The 27,500-nt window shown below is 41.1% G+C and overlaps 2 protein-coding genes across 4 annotated transcripts in view; one reads left to right on the plus strand and one right to left on the minus strand.

Annotated features, from left to right (window-relative positions):
- thbs1a (thrombospondin 1a) overlaps positions 1–18,402 on the plus strand; it is a 19,962-nt gene extending 1,560 nt beyond the window's left edge. Inside the window, exons 3-22 of the mRNA XM_077221730.1 lie at positions 309–384; positions 964–1,056; positions 1,136–1,245; positions 1,392–1,517; positions 9,701–9,797; positions 9,997–10,173; positions 11,031–11,207; positions 11,298–11,471; positions 12,311–12,438; positions 12,517–12,669; positions 12,760–12,978; positions 13,056–13,163; positions 13,559–13,718; positions 13,820–13,938; positions 14,355–14,589; positions 14,677–14,904; positions 15,514–15,785; positions 15,868–15,965; positions 16,060–16,199; positions 17,153–18,402. Coding sequence (XP_077077845.1) covers positions 309–384; positions 964–1,056; positions 1,136–1,245; positions 1,392–1,517; positions 9,701–9,797; positions 9,997–10,173; positions 11,031–11,207; positions 11,298–11,471; positions 12,311–12,438; positions 12,517–12,669; positions 12,760–12,978; positions 13,056–13,163; positions 13,559–13,718; positions 13,820–13,938; positions 14,355–14,589; positions 14,677–14,904; positions 15,514–15,785; positions 15,868–15,965; positions 16,060–16,199; positions 17,153–17,160 — 2,898 coding nt within the window. The 3' untranslated portion in view covers positions 17,161–18,402. The remainder of the gene's footprint in view (positions 1–308; positions 385–963; positions 1,057–1,135; positions 1,246–1,391; positions 1,518–9,700; positions 9,798–9,996; positions 10,174–11,030; positions 11,208–11,297; positions 11,472–12,310; positions 12,439–12,516; positions 12,670–12,759; positions 12,979–13,055; positions 13,164–13,558; positions 13,719–13,819; positions 13,939–14,354; positions 14,590–14,676; positions 14,905–15,513; positions 15,786–15,867; positions 15,966–16,059; positions 16,200–17,152) is intronic.
- A 1,446-nt stretch (positions 18,403–19,848) lies between these two features.
- fsip1 (fibrous sheath interacting protein 1) overlaps positions 19,849–27,500 on the minus strand; it is a 34,015-nt gene continuing 26,363 nt past the window's right edge. For all 3 annotated transcript variants that reach the window (XM_077221677.1, XM_077221678.1, XM_077221679.1), the window contains exon 13: positions 19,849–20,175. In XM_077221677.1, the coding sequence (XP_077077792.1) occupies positions 20,068–20,175 (108 nt within the window). In that variant the 3' untranslated portion in view covers positions 19,849–20,067. The remainder of the gene's footprint in view (positions 20,176–27,500) is intronic.

The raw sequence follows: 27,500 nt of genomic DNA on the forward strand, positions 1-27,500 counted from the left end.
ATAAAATCTATTATTATTATTATTATTAGTAGACTGTCAGTAGACTGTTGGGTTATGGTTAGATGTTCGGGTTCGGGTTAGTAGAATAAGTTGTAGTTGCCAAGTTCCTTATAGTGTTGAGGGACCATCAAAATAAAGTGTTAGTAGATATTAAGCAGAGACACTACTAATACTCTAATGACAGTTTATTGACATGTAGTTGCAAAGTTACTTATAGTTAGTAGAATGTTTAAAGTGGACCATCGAAATATAGTGTTACTTTTTTTCTTGTCAGTCTCAGTTTTTGACCTTTATCCCATTTTTTCCAGGGAGTTCTCCAGAATGTGCGGTTTGTTTTTGGAACGACGCTGGACGCGATTTTACGCAACAGAGGATGCGAGAGCTGTAAGTCTTTACTGTGGCTTAACTTTGTGAATGTGAATTAAAATTAGATTGTTAAATGCTATAAAACACACTTGTTTGATTGATTAAATATTGGAAAAATGTCAAATTTGATTTTCCTAAAGTTCAAATAATAAAGCATGGCGATAGTAGATCATGGGTTCGATTCCCAGGGAAAGCAAGAACTTGTAAAATAAAATGTAATAAATGCCTAAATTTAAATGAATAAAAAGAAAGTAGTGCTGGACAATGATCAATCGCATGCAAAATAAAAGTTTGTGTTTACATAATATGTGTGTACTGTGTATAATTATATAGTATACATAAATACACACATATGCATGTATATATTTAAGAAATATTTGCATGTATATACATAATTTATATTAAATATAAATATAAAAAATTTCTTAATTATATACATGTGTGTATTTATATATACGAAATAATTATACACAGCGCACACACATATATTATGTAAACACAAGCTTTTATTTTGGATGCGATTAATCGTTGCCCAGCACTAAAATGTAAATATGTATATTGTATTAAAGCTTAACCCCTCAATTAATATTTTGACAGCTACCTTCATCACAGATGTCATGAGCTTTGAGAACTCGGTGAATGGATCGAGTCCGGCGATCCGCACCGACTACACCGGACACAAGTCTAAAGGTCAGCTGATCCTCATGTGTTTGTGATGGGATGTTTCGGCACGGACTCATGGCATTAACGTCAGAATCCTTTCCCTCAGGTCTGCAGGACATCTGTGGCTTCTCCTGCGACGATCTGACCAGCATGTTCACGGAGCTCAAGGGACTCGGTGTGGTGGTGAAGCAGTTGTCAAGCGAGCTGCGCCAAGTGGTGAGGATGGAACCCAGCTGGAGACGTTTATGCATGAGTCTCTCCACCCTGTTTCTCTTGTAATGCCAGATATTTCTTCCTCAAGTCACTTTGAATTTACAGTTCTTTCTAATGACAGTTTCTCTGTGCTCTTTCCTGCCATTCAGACAGCAGACAACAACTTAATAATGAACCAGATTCAAATCCACAAAGGCGTTTGTCTGCACAACGGCATTGTTTACAGAGACAGATCCGAGTGGACGGTGGACAGCTGCACACACTGCACATGTCAGGTACAGCTCTCACTCTTCAACTGAGCTTTTCACTTTATACTGGTTAGTGCTGGTTTAGTGGGCAGACCAGATTTGACCGAGGACGGTTAAAGAGATACTTCCCCCAAAAGTGAAAATTAGCCAAAGTCATCCTAAGTGTAAATCACATTCTTCTTTCAGACGAATGCAATCAGAGTTATATAAAAAAAAATGTCCTGACTCTTCCAAGCTTTATAATGGCAGTGAATGGCTGTTTCTTCTTTGAAGTCCATAAGAGTGCATCTATCCATCATAACATCAGATGCACTTTTATGATGGATAGATGCACTTTTATGATGGACAGATGCACTTTTATGATGGACAGATGCACTTTTATGATGGACAGATGCACTTTTATGATGGATAGATGCACTTTTATGATGGATAGATGCACTTTTATGATGGATAGATGCACTTTTATGATGGACAGATGCACTTTTATGATGGATAGATGCACTTTTATGATGGACAGATGCACTTTTATGATGGACAGATACACTTTTATGATGGATAGATGCACTTTTATGATGGACAGATGCACTTTTATGATGGACAGATGCACTTTTATGATGGATAGATGCACTTTTATGATGGATAGATGCACTTTTATGACGGACAGATGCACTTTTATGATGGATAGATGCACTTTTATGATGGACAGATGCACTTTTATGATGGATAGATGCACTTTTATGATGGACAGATGCACTTTTATGATGGACAGATGCACTTTTATGATGGATAGATGCACTTTTATGATGGACAGATGCACTTTTATGATGGACAGATGCACTTTTATGATGGATAGATGCACTTTTATGACGGACAGATGCACTTTTATGATGGATAGATGCACTTTTATGATGGATAGATGTACTTTTATGATGGACAGATGCACTTTTATGATGGACAGATGCACTTTTATGATGGACAGATGCACTTTTATGATGGACAGATGCACTTTTATGATGGACAGATGCACTTTTATGATGATAGATGCACTTTTATGATGGACAGATGCACTTTTATGATGGATAGATGCACTTTTATGATGGACAGATGCACTTTTATGATGGACAGATGCACTTTTATGATGGATAGATGCACTTTTATGATGGATAGATGCACTTTTATGTTGGACAGATGCACTTTTATGATGGACAGATGCACTTTTATGATGGATAGATGCACTTTTATGATGGACAGATGCACTTTTATGATGGACAGATGCACTTTTATGATGGATAGATGCACTTTTATGATGGACAGATGCACTTTTATGATGGATAGATGCACTTTTATGATGGACAGATGCACTTTTATGATGGATAGATGCACTTTTATGATGGACAGATACACTTTTATGATGGATAGATGCACTTTTATGATGGATAGATGCACTTCTATGATGGATAGATGCACTTTTATGATGGACAGATGCACTTTTATGATGAATAGATGCACTTCTATGATGGATAGATGCACTTTTATGATGGACAGATGCACTTTTATGATGGACAGATGCACTTTTATGATGGACAGATGCACTTTTATGATGGACAGATGCACTTTTATGATGGACAGATACACTTTTATGATGAATAGATGCACTTCTATGATGAATAGATGCACTTCTATGATGGACAGATGCACTTTTATGATGGACAGATGCACTTTTATGATGGACAGATGCACTTTTATGATGGACAGATGCACTTTTATGATGATAGATGCACTTTTATGATGGACAGATGCACTTTTATGATGGATAGATGCACTTTTATGATGGACAGATGCACTTTTATGATGGATAGATGCACTTTTATGTTGGACAGATGCACTTTTATGATGGACAGATGCACTTTTATGATGGATAGATGCACTTTTATGATGGACAGATGCACTTTTATGATGGACAGATGCACTTTTATGATGGATAGATGCACTTTTATGATGGACAGATGCACTTTTATGATGGATAGATGCACTTTTATGATGGACAGATGCACTTTTATGATGGATAGATGCACTTTTATGATGGACAGATACACTTTTATGATGGATAGATGCACTTTTATGATGGATAGATGCACTTCTATGATGGATAGATGCACTTTTATGATGGACAGATGCACTTTTATGATGGATAGATGCACTTTTATGATGGACAGATGCACTTTTATGATGGACAGATGCACTTTTATGATGGATAGATGCACTTCTATGATGGACAGATGCACTTTTATGATGGAAAGATGCACTTTTATGATGGACAGATGCACTTTTATGATGGATAGATGCACTTTTATGATGGACAGATGCACTTTCATGATGGACAGATGCACTTTTATGATGGACAGATGCACTTTTATGATGGACAGATGCACTTTTATGATGGATAGATGCACTTCTATGATGGATAGATGCACTTTTATGATGATAGATGCACTTTTATGATGGATAGATGCACTTTTATGATGGACAGATGCACTTTCATGATGGACAGATGCACTTTCATGATGGACAGATGCACTTTTATGATGGACAGATGCACTTTTATGATGGACAGATGCACTTTTATTCAATTCAATTCAATTCAAATTTATTTGTATAGCGCTTTTCACAATACACATTGTCTCAAAGCAGCTTTACAGAAATTGCATTTCGGAAATGTACATAGAAAAATACAGTTAGTTAATCAAGTATTAATTTATGGCATAACATATCGCCGGCTTTGAGTCGTCTCTTCACAGGCGTCGAGTCGTCTCTTCACAGGCGTTGGGGCATCTGAAGTCTCCGTGAGAGGCTGGATACAAACTGGAGCTGACGAACGCTATTTACCTCGGGACTAGCGTCCCGAGATAACAGCAGAAAGGCAGATGGGAAATAATTAGCATAGCTGATGTTCATAATGTTAATGCATTCGAACTGATTCAGCAGTATCAAAGGTTAAGCATTAAGTGAATGCTTGGTTAAAGAGATGCGTCTTTAATCTAGTTTTAAACTGGGACAGCGAGTCTGAGTCTCGTACAATATCAGGAAGGCTATTCCAGAGTTTAGGAGCTAAATGCGCGAACGCCCTCCCTCCTTTAGTGGACTTAGATATCCTAGGAATGACCAGAAGCCTCGAATTTAGTGATCTTAAAGAGCGCGATGGATTGTATGGCGATAGAAGGTCTGTTAAATACACAGGAGCTAAACCATTTAGGGCTTTATAGGTCAGTAGGAATACTTTGTAATTGATACGTAACTTAATAGGTAACCAGTGTAGAGATGATAAAATAGGTGTTATATGATCATATTTTCTTGATCTAGTAAGAACTCTAGCAGCTGCATTTTGCACTAACTGTAGCTTGTTGATTGAGGATGTAGGACAGCCAGCTAATAAAGCATTACAGTAATCTAGTCTCGAGGTCATGAATGCATGAACTAACTTTTCTGCATCCGAAACAGATAGCATGTTGCGTAGCTTAGCAATGTTTCTAAGGTGGAAAAAGGCTGTTCTTGTAATATATGAAATATGATTTTCGAAAGTCAAGTTGCGGTCTAGTATAACACCCAGGTCTTTTACTGTAGTGGATAAAGTAACAGGACATCCTTCTAAATTAAAGTTGTATTGTAAGGGATTTTGTGGGTAGTTTTTTGGACCAATAAGTAGTACCTCCGTTTTATCTGAATTTAATAGCAGGAAATTACACGTCATCCAGCATTTTATATCATTTAGACACTCTGTCAATTTAGATAAGTTAGTGTTTTCATCTGGTCGTGATGAGATATATAATTGAGTGTCATCAGCATAACAGTGGAAATTAATTCCATGTTTTCTTATAATATTACCAAGTGGCAGCATATATATTGAGAATAGCAGAGGGCCTAACACCGATCCTTGCGGCACTCCATAGTCTACTGACGTTATCTTTGATTTTTCCCCATTTAGACAGACAAAATGGTAACGGTCTGATAAGTAAGATCTAAACCAGCTTAATGCCTGTCCCTGAACACCAGTGTAGTTTTGTAGTCGATCCAGGAGTATTTTATGATCGATAGTGTCGAACGCAGCGCTTAGATCGAGTAGAACTAGTATTGAGATACAGCCTTGGTCAGAAGCTAAAAGTAAATCATTTGTAATTTTAACTAGCGCAGTTTCTGTGCTATGATGCGGTCTGAATCCCGACTGGAATTTTTCATAGATATCATTTTCTTGTAAGAAAGAGCACAATTGAGCGGACACAATTTTTTCTAGTATTTTAGACATAAATGGAAGATTTGAGATGGGTCTGTAATTTGCTAAGTTATTTGGATCTAATTGCGGTTTCTTAATGAGAGGTTTTATTACTGCCAGCTTGAATATTTTTGGAACATGACCTAAAAATAAAGACGAGTTAATAATATTAAGAAGAGGCTCTTCGACTACAGGTAACACTTCTTTCAGTAGTTTAGTGGGTATTGGATCTAATAAACATGTTGTTGGTTTCGATGCAATGATAAGTTTATTTAGCTCTTCCTGTCCTATAGTTGTAAAGCGGTGTAGTTGTTCTAGAGGGGCCATAATTGAGGCTGAATCATAAGACATCATAGAGGATTGTATATTTACAATTGTGTTTCGGATGCTTTCTATTTTCTCATTGAAGTAATTCATAAAATCATTACTACTATACTGTAATGGAATATTTTGCTCTGGTGATGTTTGTTTATTTGTTAGTCTAGCCACGGTGTTGAATAAAAACCTTGGATTATTTTGGTTATTTTCTATTAGTTTGCGGAGATGCTCAGCTCTTGCTGCTTTTAGAGCCTTTTTATAACGTGACATACTGTCTTTCCACGCGATTCTAAAGACCTCTAAATTAGTTTGTTTCCATTTACGCTCTAAGTTACGAGTTTCTCTCTTGATTGCATGCGTAGCACTGTTGTACCATGGTGCTTTAGTTTTCTCTCTTACCTTTTTTAATCTAATTGGTGCAACAATATCTAGTGTACTAGAGAACATGGTGCTCAAACTGCTAGTCATTTCCTCTAGTTCATCTGTTTGTTTGGGTGCACTGCGCAGCTGAGATAGATCAGGTAAGCTATTTGAGAATCTATCTATAGTGGTTGGAAGGATTGTTCTGCCTGGTCGATAACGTTGCGCAACGTGACAAATTTCAGCAGTACGTATTATACAAGTTACCATGTAATGATCAGTGAGATCATCACTTTGCGGTATAATATTTATATCAGTTGGATTGGTTCCATATGATATAATTAAATCTAGTGTATGATTTAGACGATGAGTGGGACCACTGACGTTTTGCGTGACCCCAAAGGAGTTTAATAAATCTGTAAACGCAGTCCCTAACGCATCATTTGTATTATCTACGTGTATGTTAAAGTCTCCAACAATTATTGCTTTATCGACATTGACCAATAGATCTGAGAGAAAGTATGCAAACTCTTTTAAGAAATCAGCATAGGGCCCTGGAGGTCTATATAGGGTAGCCAAGGCTAGAGATAATATGGATTTGTTTCTTGCATCTAAGAGCGTAACATTTAGCACAAGTACTTCAAACGAATTAAACCTGTGACCTGTTTTCTGAGTAACATTAAGAATATCTCTATAGATTGTTGCAACACCGCCGCCACGACCGATCAGACGGGGCTCATGCTTATAACAGTGTCCTGGTGGAGTAGACTCATTTAGACCGAAATAATCATTTGGTTTAAGCCAGGTTTCAGTAAGGCAAAGTACATCGAAACTATTATCTGTGACCATTTCATTTACAATAACCGCCTTAGGTGTGAGCGATCTAATGTTTAGAAGACCTAGCTTTAGAAATTGTTTTTGTTCACTGATATTTAGATTTTCTGGTTTAATTACAATAAGATTTTTGCTAGATCCTACACTAGATTTATTGTTTGGCCTCACTAAGCGAGGAATAGACACAGTTTCTATATAATGTTCTACACTACTTATATCAATTAAGTTGGGACAGCAAAGACTGTGATTTGGACTTTGACTTACTAGTCATATGGTGTGTAACGTCTTGGAGATGTTGTCCGACAGAACAGCCGCTCCGATTCTGCTGGGGTGCAGGCCATCAGCACGGTAGAGCCTAGGTCGCTCCCAGAACAGATTCCAATTATTTACAAAGAGCAGTTTCTGTTCATTACACCATGACATTAACCATTCATTTAGAGCAAATAATCTACTGAACCTTTCTTGTCCTAGTCGGTACGTGGGAAGCGGTCCAGACACGATGATCGTTGCTTCAGGCGATGTGCTGCGAACCGTCTCGATCAGGCTTCTGTAGTCCTTCTTCAGAACCTCCGTCTGCCGCAGCCTGATGTCGTTCGTCCCGGCGTGTAGGACCACAGCTCCGACGCGCTCGTCACCGTTCAGGATCTCGGGAATCTGTGCAGCGACATCAAGAACACGAGCACCAGGAAAGCAGTGAGTGCGCACCTTACGCTTACCTGAGGTAGCACGGACATGACGGACCATGGAAGTGCCGATGATCACGGCGGCGTCACGTTCCGGCTCGCGAAGAGGGGAGAAGCGGTTCCGGGTGGAGATCTCGAAGACCGGGAGGGGGGGGGAAGTCCTTGGTCTGGTCCTGGCTCGTGTCTTCCGCTGGTGGATCACCCAGGGTCCGTGGTGTTGCCTCGGTGCCGGAGTGAATGAGGGCAGAGATGATCGCGTCCTCCTGGGCAGAGAAACGCACGGAGTAGACGAAGTCGGAGTCAAAAAGTTACTAACCACTGACTTGTGAGCATCGGCGCGTGATGTTTCAAGCGTTGATCGCCGATCTCGCAGCTCGGCTTGCTTCACCAGCAGAACGCGGATCTGTTTCTCCACCGACTCCAGCTCCAATCGTACCGAAACCAGCTCGAATGTGTCCTCACCTGCACTCAGAGGTAACGTTAGACACACATCCGATATGTTCGCCATTATAACAGATGAACAGTAAATTAGTAGTGATACTACCAATATCACTACTAATTTAGGACTGAAATGATGGATATAACACGTATCCTTTCAGTCAAACGGGTGTAAAATGAGAGGGTCGATAGGCGCGAGGCCACGCGTGAAATGCTAGCGGGCTAAAGGCTAGTAGCCGAGATTCGGAAAGATGGATCTAAGTAGCGATATCAAAGCAATCCGATTGTTTTTTATAAGGAATAGTGTCGAGGATAAGTTCACATGATATAAAAATAGAAAGTGCTTGTTTATAAATGAGTGGTAAAGAAGAAAATCAGCGATTAATGAATCAATTCGACGGAGCTCCAAACACAAACACAGATCGCACGCGCATGCGCAAAAACGCATTTTATGATGGACAGATGCACTTTTATGATGGATAGATGCACTTTTATGATGATAGATGCACTTTTATGATGGATAGATGCACTTTTATGATGGACAGATGCACTTTCATGATGGACAGATGCACTTTTATGATGGACAGATGCACTTTTATGATGGATAGATGCACTTTTATGATGATAGATGCACTTTTATGATGGATAGATGCACTTTTATGGACCTCAAAACAGAAACTGCACTTCACTGCCATTATAAGCTTGGCAGAGCTAGGATATTTTTTAATATAACTCAGATTGTATTCGTCTGAAAGAAGAATGTAATATACACAAGGATGGCTTGAGGGAGAGTAAATCATGGGCTAATTTTCATTTTAAAGTGAACTACTCCTTTATGTGGGCAGACGAGATTTGACCAAGGACGGTTAACTTAGTCAAAAGCCCTGGTGGAAAGTGTTGGAGGACGGAAACAGGTGCTGAAAGTCTTGCTCTCTCAGTCTGTTCTGTGTTTCACACGCATCTAAATGGCAAAGATTCAGGAATGTTTTAATTGCTGAGTGATACCCGCTGACTCTGGTTTCCGGTGAGACCATCGTGTGTGTGTGTGTTAGTGTGTGTGTGTGTGTTAGTGTGTGTGCGGTTGTGGCCACTGACTCAGTCTGTATTCTCCACCCTCATGTTGGCCACAATAAAACACTTTGTGAGTCCGGTCAGATGAGTTCCCCCGCTCAGAGTTTATATCACCACAAGATTTTCCAAGGGTCACTTTTTATTTGAAAAACGAAAGCCAGCAGAGAGATGTTTATTTCTCATCCATTATGTGCAGCTGTTGGGATCGTCCCATTAAACTTGCTTCAAATATTTCACAGAACTCGGCCACTGTGTGTCGTGAAATCTCCTGCCCGCTCATGCCCTGCGCCAACGCCACTGTCCCGGATGGCGAATGTTGCCCGCGCTGTGGAACACGTGAGTCCAGCTGTTAAATCTCAACATTCATTTTCGATCGATTCACTTACATTGCAAAGATCATTAGTTATGAACTTACACGACAGTTTTAACTGGAAACAGAAACTTTTAATGTGTTCTGGCCGCTCATTTACACACAACAGTGTTTGGAGCTCGTTGAACTCATGTGGTGTCCCTGTTCTCCGATCTCTTCCTCCAGCGAGTGATGCCGGTGCAGAAGATGGCTGGTCGCCCTGGTCCGAATGGACCCATTGTTCGGTGACCTGTGGAAGAGGCATTCAGCAGCGTGGACGCTCTTGTGACCGAATCAACAGCAACTGTGACGGCACGTCCGTCCAGACGAGAGACTGTTACACGCAAGAATGCGACAAACGATGTGAGTTGAACAATACGCTGACCTGGCATCTGTCACTGGTCATATTCAGACTATCATGCATGAAACATGAGCCAGTAAGACCTGTGCGTTGTGGCAGATTTTTCCCCTACACACCGGACTTGAGTTTACCTGGGTCGTTTCCTAATCAACGCATCTAAACATCTTCTGATCGACGTTCAATGATATTCATCCTCTTAATCGACTTCGGCTGAGTCTGTCAATGTTTTGACCCCTATGAACACTATCAATTGGGAAATAAGATCTCTAGTGTTCCACTAACTAGACAGACTCCAGACAATGCCTTCGAATATGCTTAAATCTCGGCCGTAGGATCTCAGACCAGTTTCAGAGAGAATCACACCAGCAAAAAGAACACAACAGTTTTTATAGAATAGGAGCATGGCAAAGGTGACATGATACATTACATAATTTTTCTACAATATGATTGGTTCTTCATATGTATAATCCAGCAAACCCTTCTGTTACCAGGTAGAAGAAATTTCTTGATTTACTTCACTTTGTTACTCAAAGTCACGAGTTTATTAATTTAATATCTGTCTAGTTTCATTTCCCCTTTTGTTATATTCAGACATTCACTGACTGACTGAGTGTTTGGGGACATTTCAGGTTTCAAAAGCATATAATTGTTAATCCTGCTTGAAAAATAAATGTCAATTATGATTAATTAAAAAAATCCACTGGCCCAGATTCGGCCCACATCTGATTCACGTGGAATCCACACGTACCGGATGTGGGCCGGATCTGGCCGGATCTTGCTGTCTGGGATCCCACTCAGAGCGGGTCATTTAGGACCGGTTTCATGCATATGTTTTACACTTATTCCTGTTTTCCTGCAGTCAAGCAGAATGGCGGCTGGAGCCACTGGTCTCCCTGGTCTTCTTGCTCAGTGACATGTGGCGAGGGCGTCATCACTCGCATCCGGCTGTGCAACTCCCCAACGCCTCAGATGGGTGGCAAAGACTGCGAGGGAGACGGTCGCCAGACCGAACCATGCCAGAAGCCGTCATGCCCAGGTGAGTGCCGGCCTCAGAACCGCTGGAGTATTTGCAGCATTTAACCTGAAATCCCAATCTCACTCTGCAATGCATTTCTCTGTGTCTCAGTGAATGGAGGTTGGGGACCCTGGTCTCCATGGGACTCTTGCTCCGTCACGTGTGGTGGAGGACTTCAGCGCAGACACCGTTTGTGCAACAGCCCCACTCCCAAACACGGTGGAAAAGAATGCCTGGGTGACTCCAAAGCAAGCCGGTTGTGCAACGCCCAGTTGTGTCCCGTTGGTGAGACATGCTTCATTGTTAAAGGGGACATATCATGAAAATCTGACATTAAGTGCTATAATCGGGTCCTCTGTGCATCTGCCAACCCAGAAAGTGTGAAAAGTAAAACCCAGTAACTTTATTTTGTTAATACTTTCTCTGCAAGAATGTCAAAAAGTAAACCGATTAAATTTTTGCGCTCCCCTTCTGACGTACGAAGAGGATCTTATTATAATATTACCGGCCCTTAATCTGCACGTTTAAACACTCCAGCCGACATTTGGTTTTCCGCAAGCGTGGGGAGTGACCTGTTCAAACGCAATGGCAAAAGTTAAAACAAAGCATGAAATTGTTCTGTCGTTGAGCACAGACGAGCACTGAACACTGTTGACCAAAACATGTCACCGCTGTCTTATAAACACCTCAGGAACTGTGGACACTTGTGTAGAAGTTGAACATGATGATGAGATGATCAATGTAACTCCACAACAACTACATAAATGTGTCCACTAACATTCAGAAACTCTTCCTGAGTCTCCGTAAGGCTGCACTCGCTACTGGTTATTCTGGGATTCTGGATGAGTGAGATTGGCCTGTTCTGTTATTGCTGGAGTTTCTGAAGCTCGTGTAAAGACTCCGCCCTCTTTTGAATGGGGGCGGGAAACAGCACCTCATTTGCATTTAAAGGGACACACAAAGGGGCAAATTTGACAAGCAATAATAAATGATCTGGCGGGTATTTTGAGCTGAAATTTCACAGACACATTCTGGGGACACCATAGATTTATATTACATCTTGTGGATCAAGCTAAAGATTCTTTTAGCACAAAAATAACAGACTTCCATACTATCATGAACAGATGGATGTCTCTCCAACCCATGCTTCGCCAGCGCCAAATGCACTAGCTTCCCTGACGGCTCCTGGATGTGCGGCGAGTGTCCGGTTGGATACACTGGGGATGGAGTCCACTGTCAGGACATTGATGAGGTGAGACTGTCATGCTAATGAGATGGACACTTCTAAATGGAGATACTGGTGTTTCTAAATATTATTTGCTATCTGCAGTGCAAAGAAATTCCCGATGCCTGTTTTGTGCTTAATGGAGTCCATCAGTGTGAGAACACAGACCCGGGCTACAACTGCCTGCCCTGCCCACCGCGCTACTCCGGACAACAACCCTTCGGCCGTGGAACAGAGCAAGCCATTGCCAATAAACAGGTTAGAGCAGTCTAGAACAATGTCAACAATGAGAAGGGACAGTTCTAGTTTCATGAAGTGCTAACCTCCATAAACTCGAATTTCTTACAGGTCTGCACACCCAGAAACCCATGTGAGGACAGTAGCCATGACTGTAATAAGAATGCCAACTGCATCTACCTGGGAATCTTCTCTGACATCATGCACCGCTGCGAATGTAAACCAGGCTATGCTGGTAACGGTTACATCTGTGGAGAAGACCCAGACCTGGACGGCTGGCCAAACACGGACCTCCTCTGTGTGGAAAACGCCACCTACCACTGCAAGAAGGTACGCGGCCAATTCCTTACCATATCCCGTTATACAACAAGGTTATAAAATCTTCATCAAAGCATCTCGTATTTTAGGACAACTGTCCTGACCTTCCGAACTCTGGGCAAGAAGACTATGACAAAGATGGAACTGGAGATGCTTGTGACAGTGATGATGACAATGATGGGATCCCTGATGATGGGGTAAGTCGTAAACACATTCTTCTTCTGCAAAAGCATTTAGAGATACCATGTTACAAGAAAAGAAAGAACAGAGTGAACAAAAAAGAGAAAGAAACGTTGCCAATAGCAAATAAATAAAGCGTTTTGTGGTGGCTTCTGTCCAGCCTTGCTGGATCCCTTGGTTTAACATCCATAATTCAGCCAAACGCTCAGCGTCTGGCAGCCAAATGCTGGATTTCTGCACAGCTGTGTCCCAAACCATCACGTCTATGGCATATCGCTTAAGACATTCATTTTGTTAAGTGCTTTGCGGATGTATTTATAAAATTGCCGGGGAGGTAGAGAACGGATCCAGATGTTTTTCTGTCTTTCTGTTTTCATCTCTGACTTGGCTGGATCTTATTGTTTTGAACCAGGACAATTGCCCGTTCATTTTCAACCCAAGACAGTACGACCAGGACCAAGATCAAGTTGGCGACCGATGCGATAACTGCCCGTACGACAGTAATCCAGAACAGACCGACACCGACAACAATGGCGAGGGTGATGCGTGTGCCATAGACATCGATGGAGATGGTGAGTCACACGTCATGAATCTTTCATAGCCTGGGACTCAGGAAGGACATAGAAACCATTGTAAGGAATCATTGGTGTGACACTGGAATTGATTTCTCCAGGCATTCTGAATGAGAAGGACAATTGTCCATATGTGTACAACACTGACCAGAGAGATACCGACCGGGATGGAGTCGGTGACCACTGTGACAACTGCCCGCTGGAGCACAACCCTGACCAGGTGTGTGTGCAAGCATGAACAAGCAGATGATGAAGGCTTTGCATTTTTACCGTTGTTGCCATTGGCTTTCGGCTTGCTTAGTTGGGGACATTTCATTTAATATTCAACAATATTATTGATCTGCTGCATTGACACCATTACATGAGAACTGAACTGAGCTGGACGATGACATCATGGTTTTCTCCAGAGCGGCTATATATATATATATAAATGAACTAAATTAATAACTTTTTTACAAAAAAAATGAACCATCACTGAACTTACTTAAGCTGGACTGTGACGCTATTTTCTTCTAGAAACAAACTTTGTTGCATTATTTTCCTGTTATCTCTGTAAAGCTGCTTTGAAACCCTCTGTATTGTAAAAAGCGCTATATTAATAAATGTGACTTGACATTAATCGATGTCATGTCACAGATTGACGCTGACTCTGACAACATTGGAGACAAGTGTGACAGCAACCAAGACATCGATGAGGATGGACATCAGAACAACCTTGACAACTGCCCCTACATCCCCAACTCCAACCAGGCCGACCACGACAAGGACGGCAAAGGAGACGCCTGCGATCATGACGATGACAATGATGGCGTACCTGACGACAAAGACAACTGCAGACTCGCCTTCAACCCAGATCAGCTGGATTCGGACGGTGAGTCGAACACACTGGCGTGGATTTCTGTTCATCTTCTGAATAATACAAATTCGTGCAAGAATAACCTTCTGTTCTCCTGTCCAGGTGATGGCCGAGGTGACGTTTGCAAGGACGACTTTGACCAAGATAATGTGCCAGATATTTATGATGTTTGCCCGGAGAACTTTGCCATTAGTGAAACAGATTTCCGCAGATTCCAGATGGTTCCCCTTGATCCCACAGGAACTTCCCAAATTGACCCCCACTGGGTCGTCCGTCACCAGGGCAAAGAGCTTCTGCAGACCGTCAACTGTGATCCCGGCATTGCTGTCGGTAAGTGGTTGAGAGACGAGAGACACTGGCTCATGATGAACACGTTCAAATACTTCAATGCGTTAAAGGAGGAGCTCACTTCAGAGTTTACTCTCCCCAACGTCATCCAAGATGTTCATGTGTTTCTTTCTTCAATGAGCGATGGTATGTATAGATCATACTCTTATCCTCGGCTGGGATCGTTTTTTTTTTAAATTTTGTAAGATTTTATTTTTGGGCGTTTTTTGCCTTTTCATTAGGGTAGGATAGTAGCTAGACAGGAAGTGAGGTTGGAAAGAGAGAGGGGGACGGGATCGGGAAAGGTCCACGAGCCGGGACTCGAACTCGGGTCACCCGAACCGCAACAGCACTACATGTCAACGCACTTGCACACGAGGCTGTCGGCACCGACCTCGGCTGGGATCGTGTCGAGACTTTGAAGCCGTTGGACTCCATTGAAGTCCCTGTATGGGGAAAATCCTGGAATTTTTTCCTCAAAAACCTTCATTTCTGTACAACTGAAGAAAGAAACACATAAACATCTTGGATGATGTGGGGGAGAGTAAATTATCAGGACATTTTAATTCTGAAGTGAACTCCTCCTTTAATGTACTTCTTCTTGTTCCTCAGGTTATGATGAGTTCAATGCCGTGGATTTCAGCGGCACGTTCTTCATCAACACGGACCGTGACGACGACTATGCCGGGTTTGTGTTTGGCTACCAATCCAGCTCACGTTTCTATGTGGTGATGTGGAAACAGATCACACAGACCTACTGGTCTTATACGCCAACCAAAGCCCAGGGTTACTCTGGACTGTCCATTAAAGTAGTGAACTCCACTACGGGACCGGGCGAACATCTGAGGAACGCTTTGTGGCACACCGGAGACACCGAAGGACAAGTATGTATCATTCTCAGGCTGAATGTTCAAGTGATTTTTGTTTTTTTTAAATGAAGGTCATCTTATTTGGGACCGTTTGCAGGTGCGCACCCTTTGGCACGACCCCAAGAAAATTGGCTGGAAGGATTTCACTGCCTACAGATGGCACCTGATCCACAGACCCAAAACCGGACACATCAGGTAAGTGTGGATTAACTTAGATCAAGATTGGTCTTGGTTACTAACCAACAGCTAAAGCAGCTTTACTCACTCCTCTTCTTTTGTTTCTTTCCAGAGTTATCATGTATGAGGGCAAGAAAGTCATGGCTGATTCAGGAAGCATTCATGACATGACATACGCTGGAGGAAGACTTGGCCTCTTTGTCTTCTCTCAAGAGATGATTTACTTCTCAGACCTCAAATACGAATGCAGAGGTAACTTATTTGGATGGGTTTAAAGGGAAAATATCATGAAAATCTGACGTTTTCCGTGTTTAAGTGCTATAAAAGGGTCCCTGGTGTATCTACTAATCGAGAAAACGTGAAAAGTAAAACCCAGTAACTTTGTTTTGGTGAGTCTTTCTGTGCAAGCATGTCAAAAAATTTGTTATGACGTATGAAAAGGATCTTATTATAATATTAACGGCCCTTAATCTGCACTTTTATAATATTACCGGTTCTTAATCTGCACGTTTATAATATCACCGGCTCTTAATCTGCACGTTTATAATATTACCGGCTCTTAATCTGCACGTTTACACACACCAGCCGACATTCGGTTTCTCGAGCGCCAACAGTGACCAGTTCTAACGCAACGGCAGAAGATCCAGCAAAGTCTGAAATTGTTCTGTCGTTGAGCACAGACGAGCACTGAACACTATTGACCAGAACATGTCACCGCTGTCTTATAAACACCTCAGGAACTGTGGACACTTGTGTAGAAGTTCAACATGATGATGAGATGATCAGATGATCAATGTATCTCCACAACAACTACATAAATGTCTCCACTAACATTCAGAAACTTTTCCTGAGTCCCTGAGTAAGGCTGCACTCGCTCATGGTTATTCTGGGATTCTGGATGAGTGAGATTGGCCTGTTTTGTTATTGCCGGAGTTTCTGAAGCTTGTGTAAAGACTCCGCCCTCTTCTGAACGGAGGCGGAGCTGCAGCTCATTTGCATTTAAAGGGACACACACAAAAACGGCACGGCAAATTTGACAAGCAATAATAAATGATCTGGTATTTTGAGCTGAAATTTCACATTCTGGGGACACCATAGATTTATATTACATCTTGTGAAAAGACGCATGTCACCTTTAAAGAATAATATTGCTCTTAATTGTTGTTCTAGCAAAGCTCATGAGTGTTTTTTCCACTTTCTTGCAGATGTATAACGACCCCATCATTGTTTTCCCGAAGGATGGCCCCCTATCTGTTGTTTTCTGTCGGTTTAAATGTGTTGTGTGTTATAACTCTCTTCTGTGGTGGGATCAAGGACCGAATGCAGAGGACAAAAACTGTCAATCCACAGAAGCAGATCGAGAATTCATCTTTCATTTCATCGATTTCCTCGAATCTCAATGGGAGTCTCGGTCAGTTTCTTATCATTTGGTGGGTAAAGAAGCTCTTCTGTGACGTCACCTGGGATCTGCTGTGGACTGTGATCGTGACAGAAAGGAGTCGCTTATGAACTGAAGTAAAAGCTTCTCCTGGATTGATTGAGATCCCACAGGAGGAACTGTCGATGCACAGGATCGACGGACTTCGTGAAAGCATGTTCTTCTGCATGAACGTTTGTCATTGAGACGTCCAGATCTTCAGGACTCAATGATTCAGGCTTGTTTTTCCATAAACGCCCCCTTCTGCTTTCAATCAGGACCAAAGAGTCTTAATTTCACTGTTTATAGAGTGGAGTCTTTCTCAGGGCTAGAAGGATCTTTGTGACTTTTGTGGTTCTAAACAAGCATAAATGAAAAAGGAAGTGGAGATATTACAGAGGCGCACTTCTGTGATTTATTTATTGTGTTGAGAGGAGATGGATGCATGAGAACTCATCTCAGAGCCACTTATTCCTGAAACAAACAAAGAGAACAACTGGAGCTTTGAGAGCGTTTCCTTCAGGCCAGGAGGAGGTCAATTAATATCAACGAAATAAGATGGAAACGCAAATATTACCTCACTGTTCTATAATTGAACTCAACTAAAATTACAAATGATATTAGTGCCATTTATAAGTCAGGTTTGTTTTGTTTTAGAGCTACTGTATGTAGTGAAACATTTCTTCTGTAAATAATACCACTTTTTTTTAAAGACGAGATGCCCCAGTAGAAATGAATGGAAAGTTGTTAATATAAATAGTTTGTGCCTAATTGATGTCTTTTTTAAAGTAAGTTATTGGTAATGTTTTTTTTTTCTATTTTAATGTCATATGTGTAGATATATGCTATTTAAATAATTTATAATGAACTGTAACCTGACATTGGAAGAATTTGTATAAACTGTTTGCACACTGATGAGGATTTTCTTTGTTTTTTATGGATGCTTCAATGTCAGTAATGTTACCAGTTTTATTCAATAATGTTGTTAAATTCTTATCAATAATTTTGTAAAATCACAATAAATACTTTGAGTAAAAATAACAATGAAGTGCTTTTCTTTTTAGCGGGTCATGGTAACTTTAAACTCCAGAATCATCTTCCCATGACGTGTTCATCTTAAATATACAGTCAGAAGGCCTGATTTTACACTATAAATCTCAGAAAATCTCTAGAAATCCAGTGGATTTTAATTCTACTGTTTATGGCTGTGGTTTGGTTTATGGTTACTGTACAATAACGCTAATTTGGTCAAAAGAGTGTTCTTATCCTCTCAATCTTTCACATGAAATCCTGGGCTCATTTATCCACACACACACGGTTCACCTTCAAGGTCAGGAATGCTGGGAATGTCGGAGTCGCTGGAACACGTCCATATGAACACGACACCACATTCACATTCTGAGTCTCACTTTACACTCAGTCTACAAGATTTTACATTTACTATTTCATCTCTGGATATTGTACGATTTTTTAACTCTCTGGTGCTCTCGTGGGCCGGTCAAAAATGACCGATTTTTGTTTTGTTTTATTTCAATTAAATGATTGCAATATATTTTAGTTTGATAATGTTTTTAATTAAATATTTAGTATTTGTAGGGGATTTTATGGTACTAAATTATATTTACGCTGTATTTATAATGCATTTATTCACTTTTTGAGCTTAGAGCTGAAAATAAATTTCCAGCTTAAACTGGTAAATCTTGAACGCTTTAAAGCACAGACTGAAGTTTGATCTCTTTTCAAAGACGACATTCGGCAGATTATTGCTGAAGTGAAAAAAGTTTTCACTTTTTAAAAAGTTTTAAAATTTAACTTAATTAACGTAAACTTTTTTTTATGAAATATATATTTTAAAAAACACATTTTACTCTAAAACTGCAAGAAAATCAAAGCCATAAACCTAAACAAGTTTCATTTTGATGATATTTCCTAAACAAAATGTTTCTGTCAAAAATGACGAAGAGCATCAAGGCTGCATTTATAAAAATACTATTAATACTATTATTATATATTACTACATATTTTATGTGAATATATAGTAAAGTGTAATTTATTCCTGTGATCAAAGCTGAATTTTCAGCATCATTACTCCAGTCTTCAGTGTCACATGATCCTTCAGAAATCAGTATAATATGATGATTTGATGCTCAAGAAACATTTATGATTATTATCAATGTTGAAAACAGTTGTGCTGCTTCATATTTATGAGGAAACCATCAAACATGTATTCATACATTTTATATTTCAGGATTCTTTGATGAATATTTTGAAGAATTTATTTGAATTAGAAATCGTGTCATTTTTGATCAATTTAATGCTGAATGTGATGTTGATAAGCCACAACACAGGGTTATCTCGGGTTCTCAAATAACCCATTTCTGAAGAAAGAAAAGAAGAAGGTCAGACTGTTCAGATGGATTTGATCCATACATTTTTTAGGGGGTTTAATCAAAAGCTCATGACATGAATAAAAAGACATATTGGTTTGATTTTTGAAAAGGAACATTTTATTTTTCTTCCACTTACGTTCTTTTACATCTGTTCTTCAGTCTGACTGAGATACTGACGCTGGCAAACAGATCAAACACACAATGACAAACACACTTTCATGTGCTTATTGTGCAACTATAAAAGCATTATGCAAAATATAAAACAGAAGAAAATTTTCTTCATATTTAATGTCCTTTTCTTGGTGTTATCAGCTCACTCCGTCAGATCTGCGCTGGGGACACACGTGGAGATGTTCCCGACAGATTCATCTTCACACTCCAGCAGCAGATTCCTCAGCTGATCCTCCGACAGCACGAACGCCTGAGAGGAAGAGGAGAAGAAGGAGGAGGAGAAGAAAAAGGAGGAGGAGGAGAAGAATGAGGAGGAGAAGGAGGAGAAGAAGGAGGAGGAAGAGAAGAAGGAGGAGGAGAAGAAGGAGGAGGAGAAGGAGGAGGAGAAGAAGGAGGAGGAGGAGAAGGAAAAAGAGGAGGTGGAGAAGGAGAAGAAGGAGGAGAACAAGAAGGAGAAGGAGAAGGAGGAGGAGGAGAAGGAGGAGGAGAAGAAGGAGGAGGAGAAGGAGGAGAAGGAAAAAGAGGAGGAGGAGAAGGAAAAAGAGGAGGAGGAGAAGGAGAAGAAGGAGGAGGAGAAGAAGAAGGAGGAGAAGAAGGAGGAGGAGAAGGAGAAGAAGGAGGAGAAGGAGAAGGAAAAAGTGGAGGTGGAGAAGGAGAAGGAGGAGAACAAGAAGGAGAAGGAGAAGGAGGAGGAGGAGAAGGAGAAGAAGGAGGAGAAGGAGGAGGAGGAGAAGGAAAAAGAGGAGGAGGAGAAGGAAAAAGAGGTGGAGGAGGAGAAGGAAAAAGAGGAGGAGGAGAAGGAGAAGGAAAAAGAGGAGGAGGAGAAGGAGAAGAAGGAGGAGGAGAAGAAGAAGGAGGAGAAGAAGGAGGAGGAGAACAAGAAGGAGAAGGAGGAGGAGGAGAAGAAGGAGGAGGAGGAGAACAAGAAGGAGGAGGAGGAGAAGAAGTAGGAGGAGGAGGAGAAGAAGTAGGAGGAGGAGAAGGAGGAGGAGGAGAACAAGAAGGAGGAGGAGGAGAAGAAGTAGGAGGAGAAGGAGGAGGAGGAGGAGAACAAGAAGGAGTAGGAGGAGAAAAAGGAGGAGGAGGAGAACAAGAAGGAGAAGGAGGAGGAGAAGGAGAAGGAGGAGGAGAAGAAGGAGAAGGAGAAGAAGGAGAAGGAGGAGGAAAAGAAGGAGAAGGAAAAGAAGGAGGAGGAGGAGAAGGAGAAAGAGGAGGAGAAGACGGAGAAGGAGGAGGAGAACAAGAACCAGAAGGAGGAGGAGGAGAAGAAGGAGCAGGAGGAGAACAAGAAGGAGGAGGAGCGGGAGAACAAGAAGGAGTAGGAGGAGAAGAAGGAGGAGGAGAACAAGAAGGAGAAGGAGGAGGAGAAGAAGGAGGAGGAGAATAAGAAGGAGAAGGATGAGGAGAAGAAGGAGGAGGAGAACAAGAAGGAGAAGGAGGAGGAAGAGAAGAAGGAGCAGGAGGAGAACAAATAGGAGAAGGAGGAGAAGAAGAAGGAGGAGAACAAGGAGGAGGAGAAGAAGGAGGAGGAGGAGAAGGAAAAAGAGGAGGAGGAGAAGGAGAAGGAGGAGGAGAAGGAGGAGGAGGAGAAGAAGAAGAAGGAGGGGGAGAAGGAGGAGAAGAAGCAGGAGAAGAAGGAGAAAGAGGAGGAGAATGAGAAGGAGTAGGAGAAGAAGAACGAGGAGAAGGAGGAGGAGGAGAAGAAGGAGAAGGAGGAGAACATGAAGGAGAAGGGGGAGGAGGAGAAGGAGAAGAAGAAGGAGAAGAAGGAGAAAGAGGAGAAGAAGGAGAAGGAGGAGGAGGAGAAGAAGGAGAAGAAGAAGAAGAAGGAGAAGGAGGAGGAGGAGAAGAAGGAGAAAGGGGAAGAAGAGGAAGGAGAAGAAGGAGAAGAAGGAGAAGAAGAAGAAGAAGAAGGAGAAGGAGGAGAAGAAGGAGAAGAAGAAGAAGGAGAAGGAGAAGAAGGAGAAGAAGAAGGAGAAGAAGAAGAAGAAGAAGAAGAAGAAGAAGGAGAAGGAGGAGAAGAAGAAGAAGAAGGAGAAGAAGAAGAAGGAGAAGAAGGAGAAGAAGAAGAAGGAGAAGAAGGAGAAGAAGAAGAAGGAGAAGGAGAGGAAGAAGAAGGAGAAGAAGAAAAAGGAGACGTGAGCGGCAGGAATTGGACAATGATGTCTTTACACAATGGTTGTTTTCCACAAAAATACACAAGAGATCCAGAAGATCCAGAAGAGATCGCTTGCCAGAAATGAAGAATGGCACGAGAGGCGTTAACACACACACACACACACACACACACACACACACACACACACCTTTGATCAGTTTGATCATCATCTCAGCATCCCAGATAGCGTAGAAGAACTTGATATTGCAACAGAAACTTTTAACTCTCTCTTTTCTAGCACTTTAGACACAGTTGCTCCGTTGCGCTTAAAGAAGATTAAAGAAAATAGTCCAACGCCGTGGTACAGCGAGCACACACACTCACACACACACACTCAGGCCCTAAAGAGAGCAGCCAGGAAAATGGAGCAAAACTGGAAGAAAACTAAACTAGAGGTATTTCGCATTTCATGGAAAGAGAGCATGATTGCGTACAGAGAGTCCTTAAAAGCTGCTAGATCTGCTTATTTTTCAACCCTATTAGAAGAAAATAAACAAAACCCGAGGTATTTATTTGAAACAGTGGCTAAACTGACGAAAAATTAAGTTTCAAGCCCAGAAGTTTGAAGAAACACAGCAGTAATGACTTTATGAACTTCGTTACTTACAAGATTGATAATATCAGGAAATAAATTATAACTATGCAACCGTCTACTACAGTATCGCATCAGACAGTGCAGTGTAGTCTCACTGACGAAACATTACATTCATTCACTGCTATAGGAGAGGAAGAATTTTCTAAACTTGTTAAATCATCTAAATCGACAACATGTATGTTAGACCCTATACCGACTAAACTACTGAAAGAGATGCTTCCAGAAGTCATAGATCCTCTTCTTAACATCATTAATTCATCTTTGTCTCTAGGATACGTACCAAAAACCTTTAAGCTGGCTATGATTAAACTGCTTGTTAAAAAAACGCGACTTGATCCTACAGAATTAGTCGATTACAGGCCGATCTCGAATCTACCTTTTCTATCAAAGATATTAGAAAAGGCAGTATCCTCACAACTGTGTTCCTTTTTAGAAAGAAATGGTGTGTGTGAGGATTTCCAGTCAGGATTTAGACCGCACCATAGCACTGAGACAGCTCTCATTAGAGTCACAAATGATTTGCTCTTATCATCCGATCGTGGTCGTATCTCTCTATTAGTGTTACTCGATCTTAGTGCTGCATTTGACACCATTGACCACAACATTCTCTTAAATAGACTAGAAAATGATGTTGGCATTAGTGGAATTGCATTAGCATGGTTTAAATCATATTTATCTGACCGCTATCAGTTTGTAGCAGTAAATGAAGAGATGTCTTATCGATCACAAGTTCAGTATGGTGTACCACAAGGCTCAGTGCTAGGACCGTTGCTGTTCACTCTGTACATGCTACCCTCACACACACACACACACACACACACACACACACACACACACACACACACACACACACACACATACACACACACACACACACACACACACACACACACACACACACACACACACACACACACACACACACAATCTGTACATGCTACCGTTAGGAGATATCATTAGGAAACATGGCATTAGTTTTCACTGTTATGCTGATGATACTCAGCTCTATTTCTTCCCGACGAAACTTACCAATTCACAAAATTAACGGAATGCATAGCTGATATAAAAAATTGGATGACTAGTAATTTCTTACTACTTAATTCTGAAAATACAGATTCTAATTTTTTGACAAAAAACTTCCACACGTAATAACCTAGAATACCGTCTAACACTTGATGGCTGCTCTGTTAAGTCTTCGTCGTCAGTTAGGAGCCTGGGTGTACTCTTTGATACCAATCTCTCATTTGAAAGTCACGTGTCTAGTGTCTGTAAAACTGAATTTTTTCATCTTGAAAATATATCTAAATTACGTCATATGCTCTCATTGACAAATGCGGAACAATTAGTTCATGCGTTCATGACATCAAGGCTAGATTATTGTAATGCTATTATGGGTGGTTGCCCTGCACGCTTAATAAACAAACTACAGCTAGTTCAAAATGCAGCCGCTAGAGTTCTTACCAGAACCAGGAAGTACGACCATATTAGCCCGGTTCTGTCAACACTGCATTGGCTCCCTATTAAACATCGTATACATTTTAAAATATTGCTGATTACTTACAAAGCACTAAATGGTTTATCTCCCCAGTACTTGAGCGAGCTCTTAACGCATTATAGTCCTTCACGTCTATTGCGATCTCAAAGTTCTGGCCAGTTGATAATACCTAGAATATCTAAATCGACTGCTGGCGGTAGATCCTTTTCCTATTTAGCACCAAAACTCTGGAACAATCTTCCTAACATTGTCCGGGAAGCAGACACAGTCTGTCAGTTCAAATCTAGACTAAAAACACATCTCTTTGACCTAGCATTCACATAACACTCTATAGACTTCTATAATTCAATATTAGGCTGCTTAGTTCAGATCAGCCGGAACCGGGAACACTTCCCATAAATCCTGATGTACTCGTTACATCATAAGAAGGATGGCGTCTACGCTAATATTAGTGTCTTTGTTTATCCCGAGGTTTACCGCAGTCCGCCGGATCCAGGCCGTATCCGGATCTGATGAAGGACCTGCGCCTGTACACACACACACACACACACACACACACACACACACACACACACACACACACACACCCTAACACACACACACACACCCTAACCCCCCCCCCCCACACACACACCCACACCCTAACCCACACACACACCCTAACCCCCCCCCCCCCACACACACACACACCCAACACACACGCACACACACACACACACACACACACACACATACACACACACATACACACACACAGCTTCTCGTCCTCAATCTTGTTTTCCAGCACAAATATCTAAACATTCAATGCAAAATGACTAGATGAGAAATTGATCACAATAAAGCAAGTTTATGATTAAAACTTTATGAATAAAAGCTTTTATTGATGCTTATGCTTAAAAAATATCCGTCAATTCAATGGAGTCAGAAAAATAATTTTGTTTACCCTGTTAATTAAGTGTTTTTTCAGACTCTATTGACAGATATTTGCTCATGTTTTAGGCACAAACATCTGCAGTACGCTGCTTTAACTCTGTGTAATCAGAAAAATCACAAACGGTTCTTTTATGACCTCCGTATTTTGAAGAGTGTGACAGTCTCATAATGACGAGTCGTTCTTGAGATGGAGACAGATGTGTGTGTGTGTGTGTGAACACGTGAGGAGTGTTTACAGCGGTGAGCGACGGCTGAACACACTCACAGACGCGTGTGAAATACCAGTGAACAGTGTGAAGACCTTCACACACTCCGCTTCACACACTCCATTATAAACCTTCTCTAACGTCCAAGACAGCAAAACAGAGCGAATCTTCAGTTCATGAATCAAGAGTTCACTAGTGACCAATTCATGAATCACGACAGAGAATCACACGCAGTTTCAATAATTATCATCATTTCTAATCTTAAACTAGTGAAATAGAGTGTTTACATCAGGACACAGATGAAGGTCATTGAAGGAGAGAGAGAGTAAATGATTACCCAATGATCACATGACCGTTTCAGTAGTATAACGTCTCGGTCCTTTAGATCATCTTTCAATACAACTTCATCTATGATCTAGATCAAATTTTGGAGCTTGAGTTTTTTGAGCTGAGAGATTTAGTTTCAACATCATTATGAAGTTGAGTTAAATACAGTGAATACTGCAGTTCTTCTGATCATAAATCAGTCATTTACAGCAAACAGTCTCAGCAAAGCTTTTACCGTCTCGAGTCTCTTCAAACTGTTGACAAGAACTCAGCGCTTCAGACTAAACATCTGAGAGACAGAAAAACCCTTTACAAGCACTCCAGAGAGAGAGAGAGAGAGAGAGAGAATGAAGAAAGAAAGGAATAAAAAAATAAAGCTATAGATATGAGATTTTCTTGAAGTGCATTAGTAGTGAACACACAAATCGTTCCTCATGAGTCTGATTGAGTCGTATGAACTCATGAACGGAGTCGTCTGAGTCTGAAGAAAAGAGTCGTCTGAGTCTGAATGAGTCTTATGAATCTGAATGAGTCGTCTGAGTCTGAATGAGTCTTATAAACTCATGAACTGAGTTGCCTGAGTCTTAATGAGACGTATGAACTCATGAACAGAGTCGTCTGAGTCTGAATGAGTCATATGAACTCATTAACGGAGTCGTCTTAATCTGAATGAGTCTTATGAACTCATGAACAGAGTCGTCTGAGTCTGAATGAGTCGTCTGAATCTGAATGAGTCGTCTGAGTCTGAATGAGTCTTATAAACTCATGAACTGAGTTGCCTGAGTCTTCCTGAGACGCATGAACTCATGAACAGGGTCATCAGAGTCTGAATGAGTCATATGAACTTATGAACAGAGAGTCGTCTGAGTCTGAATGCGTCATATGAACTCATTAACGGAGTCGTCTTAATCTGAATGAGTCTTATGAACTCATGAACAGAGTCATCTGAGTCTGAATGAGTCATATGAACTCATGAACAGAGTCGTCTGAGTCTGAATGAGTCATATGAACTCATTAACGGAGTCGTCTGAATCTGAATGAGTCTTATGAACTCATGAACAGAGTCGTCTGAGTCTGAATGAGTCGTATGAACTCATGAACAGAGTTGTCTGAGTCTGAATGAGTCGTATGAACTCATGAACAGAGTCGTCTGAGTCTGAATGAGTCGAATGATTCGTCTGAAGAACAGAGTCATCTGAGTCTGAATGAGTCAATTGATTCATCTGAAGAACAGAGTCATCTGAGTCTGAATGAGTCGTATGAACTCATGAACAGAGTCTTCTGAGTCTGAATGATTCGTCTGAAGAACAGAGTCATCTGAGTCGATTGATTCATCTGAAGAACAGAGTCATCTGAGTCTGAATGAGTCGTATGAACTCATTAACGGAGTCGTCTGAGTCTGAATGATTTGTCTGAAGAACAGAGTCATCTGAGTCTGAATGAGTCGTATGAACTCATGAACAGAGTCGTCTGAGTCTGAATGATTAGTCTGAAGAAAAGAGTCTTCTGCGTCTGAATGAGTCGAATTTTTCGTCTGAAGAACAGAGTCATCTGAGTCTGAATGAGTCGAATGATTCGTCTGAAGAACAGAGTCGTCTGAGTCTGAATGAGTCGAATGATTCATCTGAAGAGCAGAGTTATTTGAGTCAGAATGATTCGTCTGAAGAACAGAGTCATCTGAGTCTGAATGAGTCGTATGAACTCATTAATGGAGTGGTCTAACTCAGAATGATTCGTCTGAAGAACAGAGTCATCTGAGTCTGAATGAGTCGTATGAACTCATGAACAGAGTCTTCTGAGTCAGAATGATTCGTCTGAAGAACAGAGTCATCTGAGTCTGATGAGTCGAATGATTGGTCTG

The sequence above is a fragment of the Siphateles boraxobius genome, unplaced genomic scaffold (genome assembly GCF_051911475.1).
Source record: "Siphateles boraxobius isolate OS27281-9 unplaced genomic scaffold, OSU_SipBor_1 85, whole genome shotgun sequence".
NCBI lineage: Eukaryota > Metazoa > Chordata > Actinopteri > Cypriniformes > Leuciscidae > Siphateles > Siphateles boraxobius.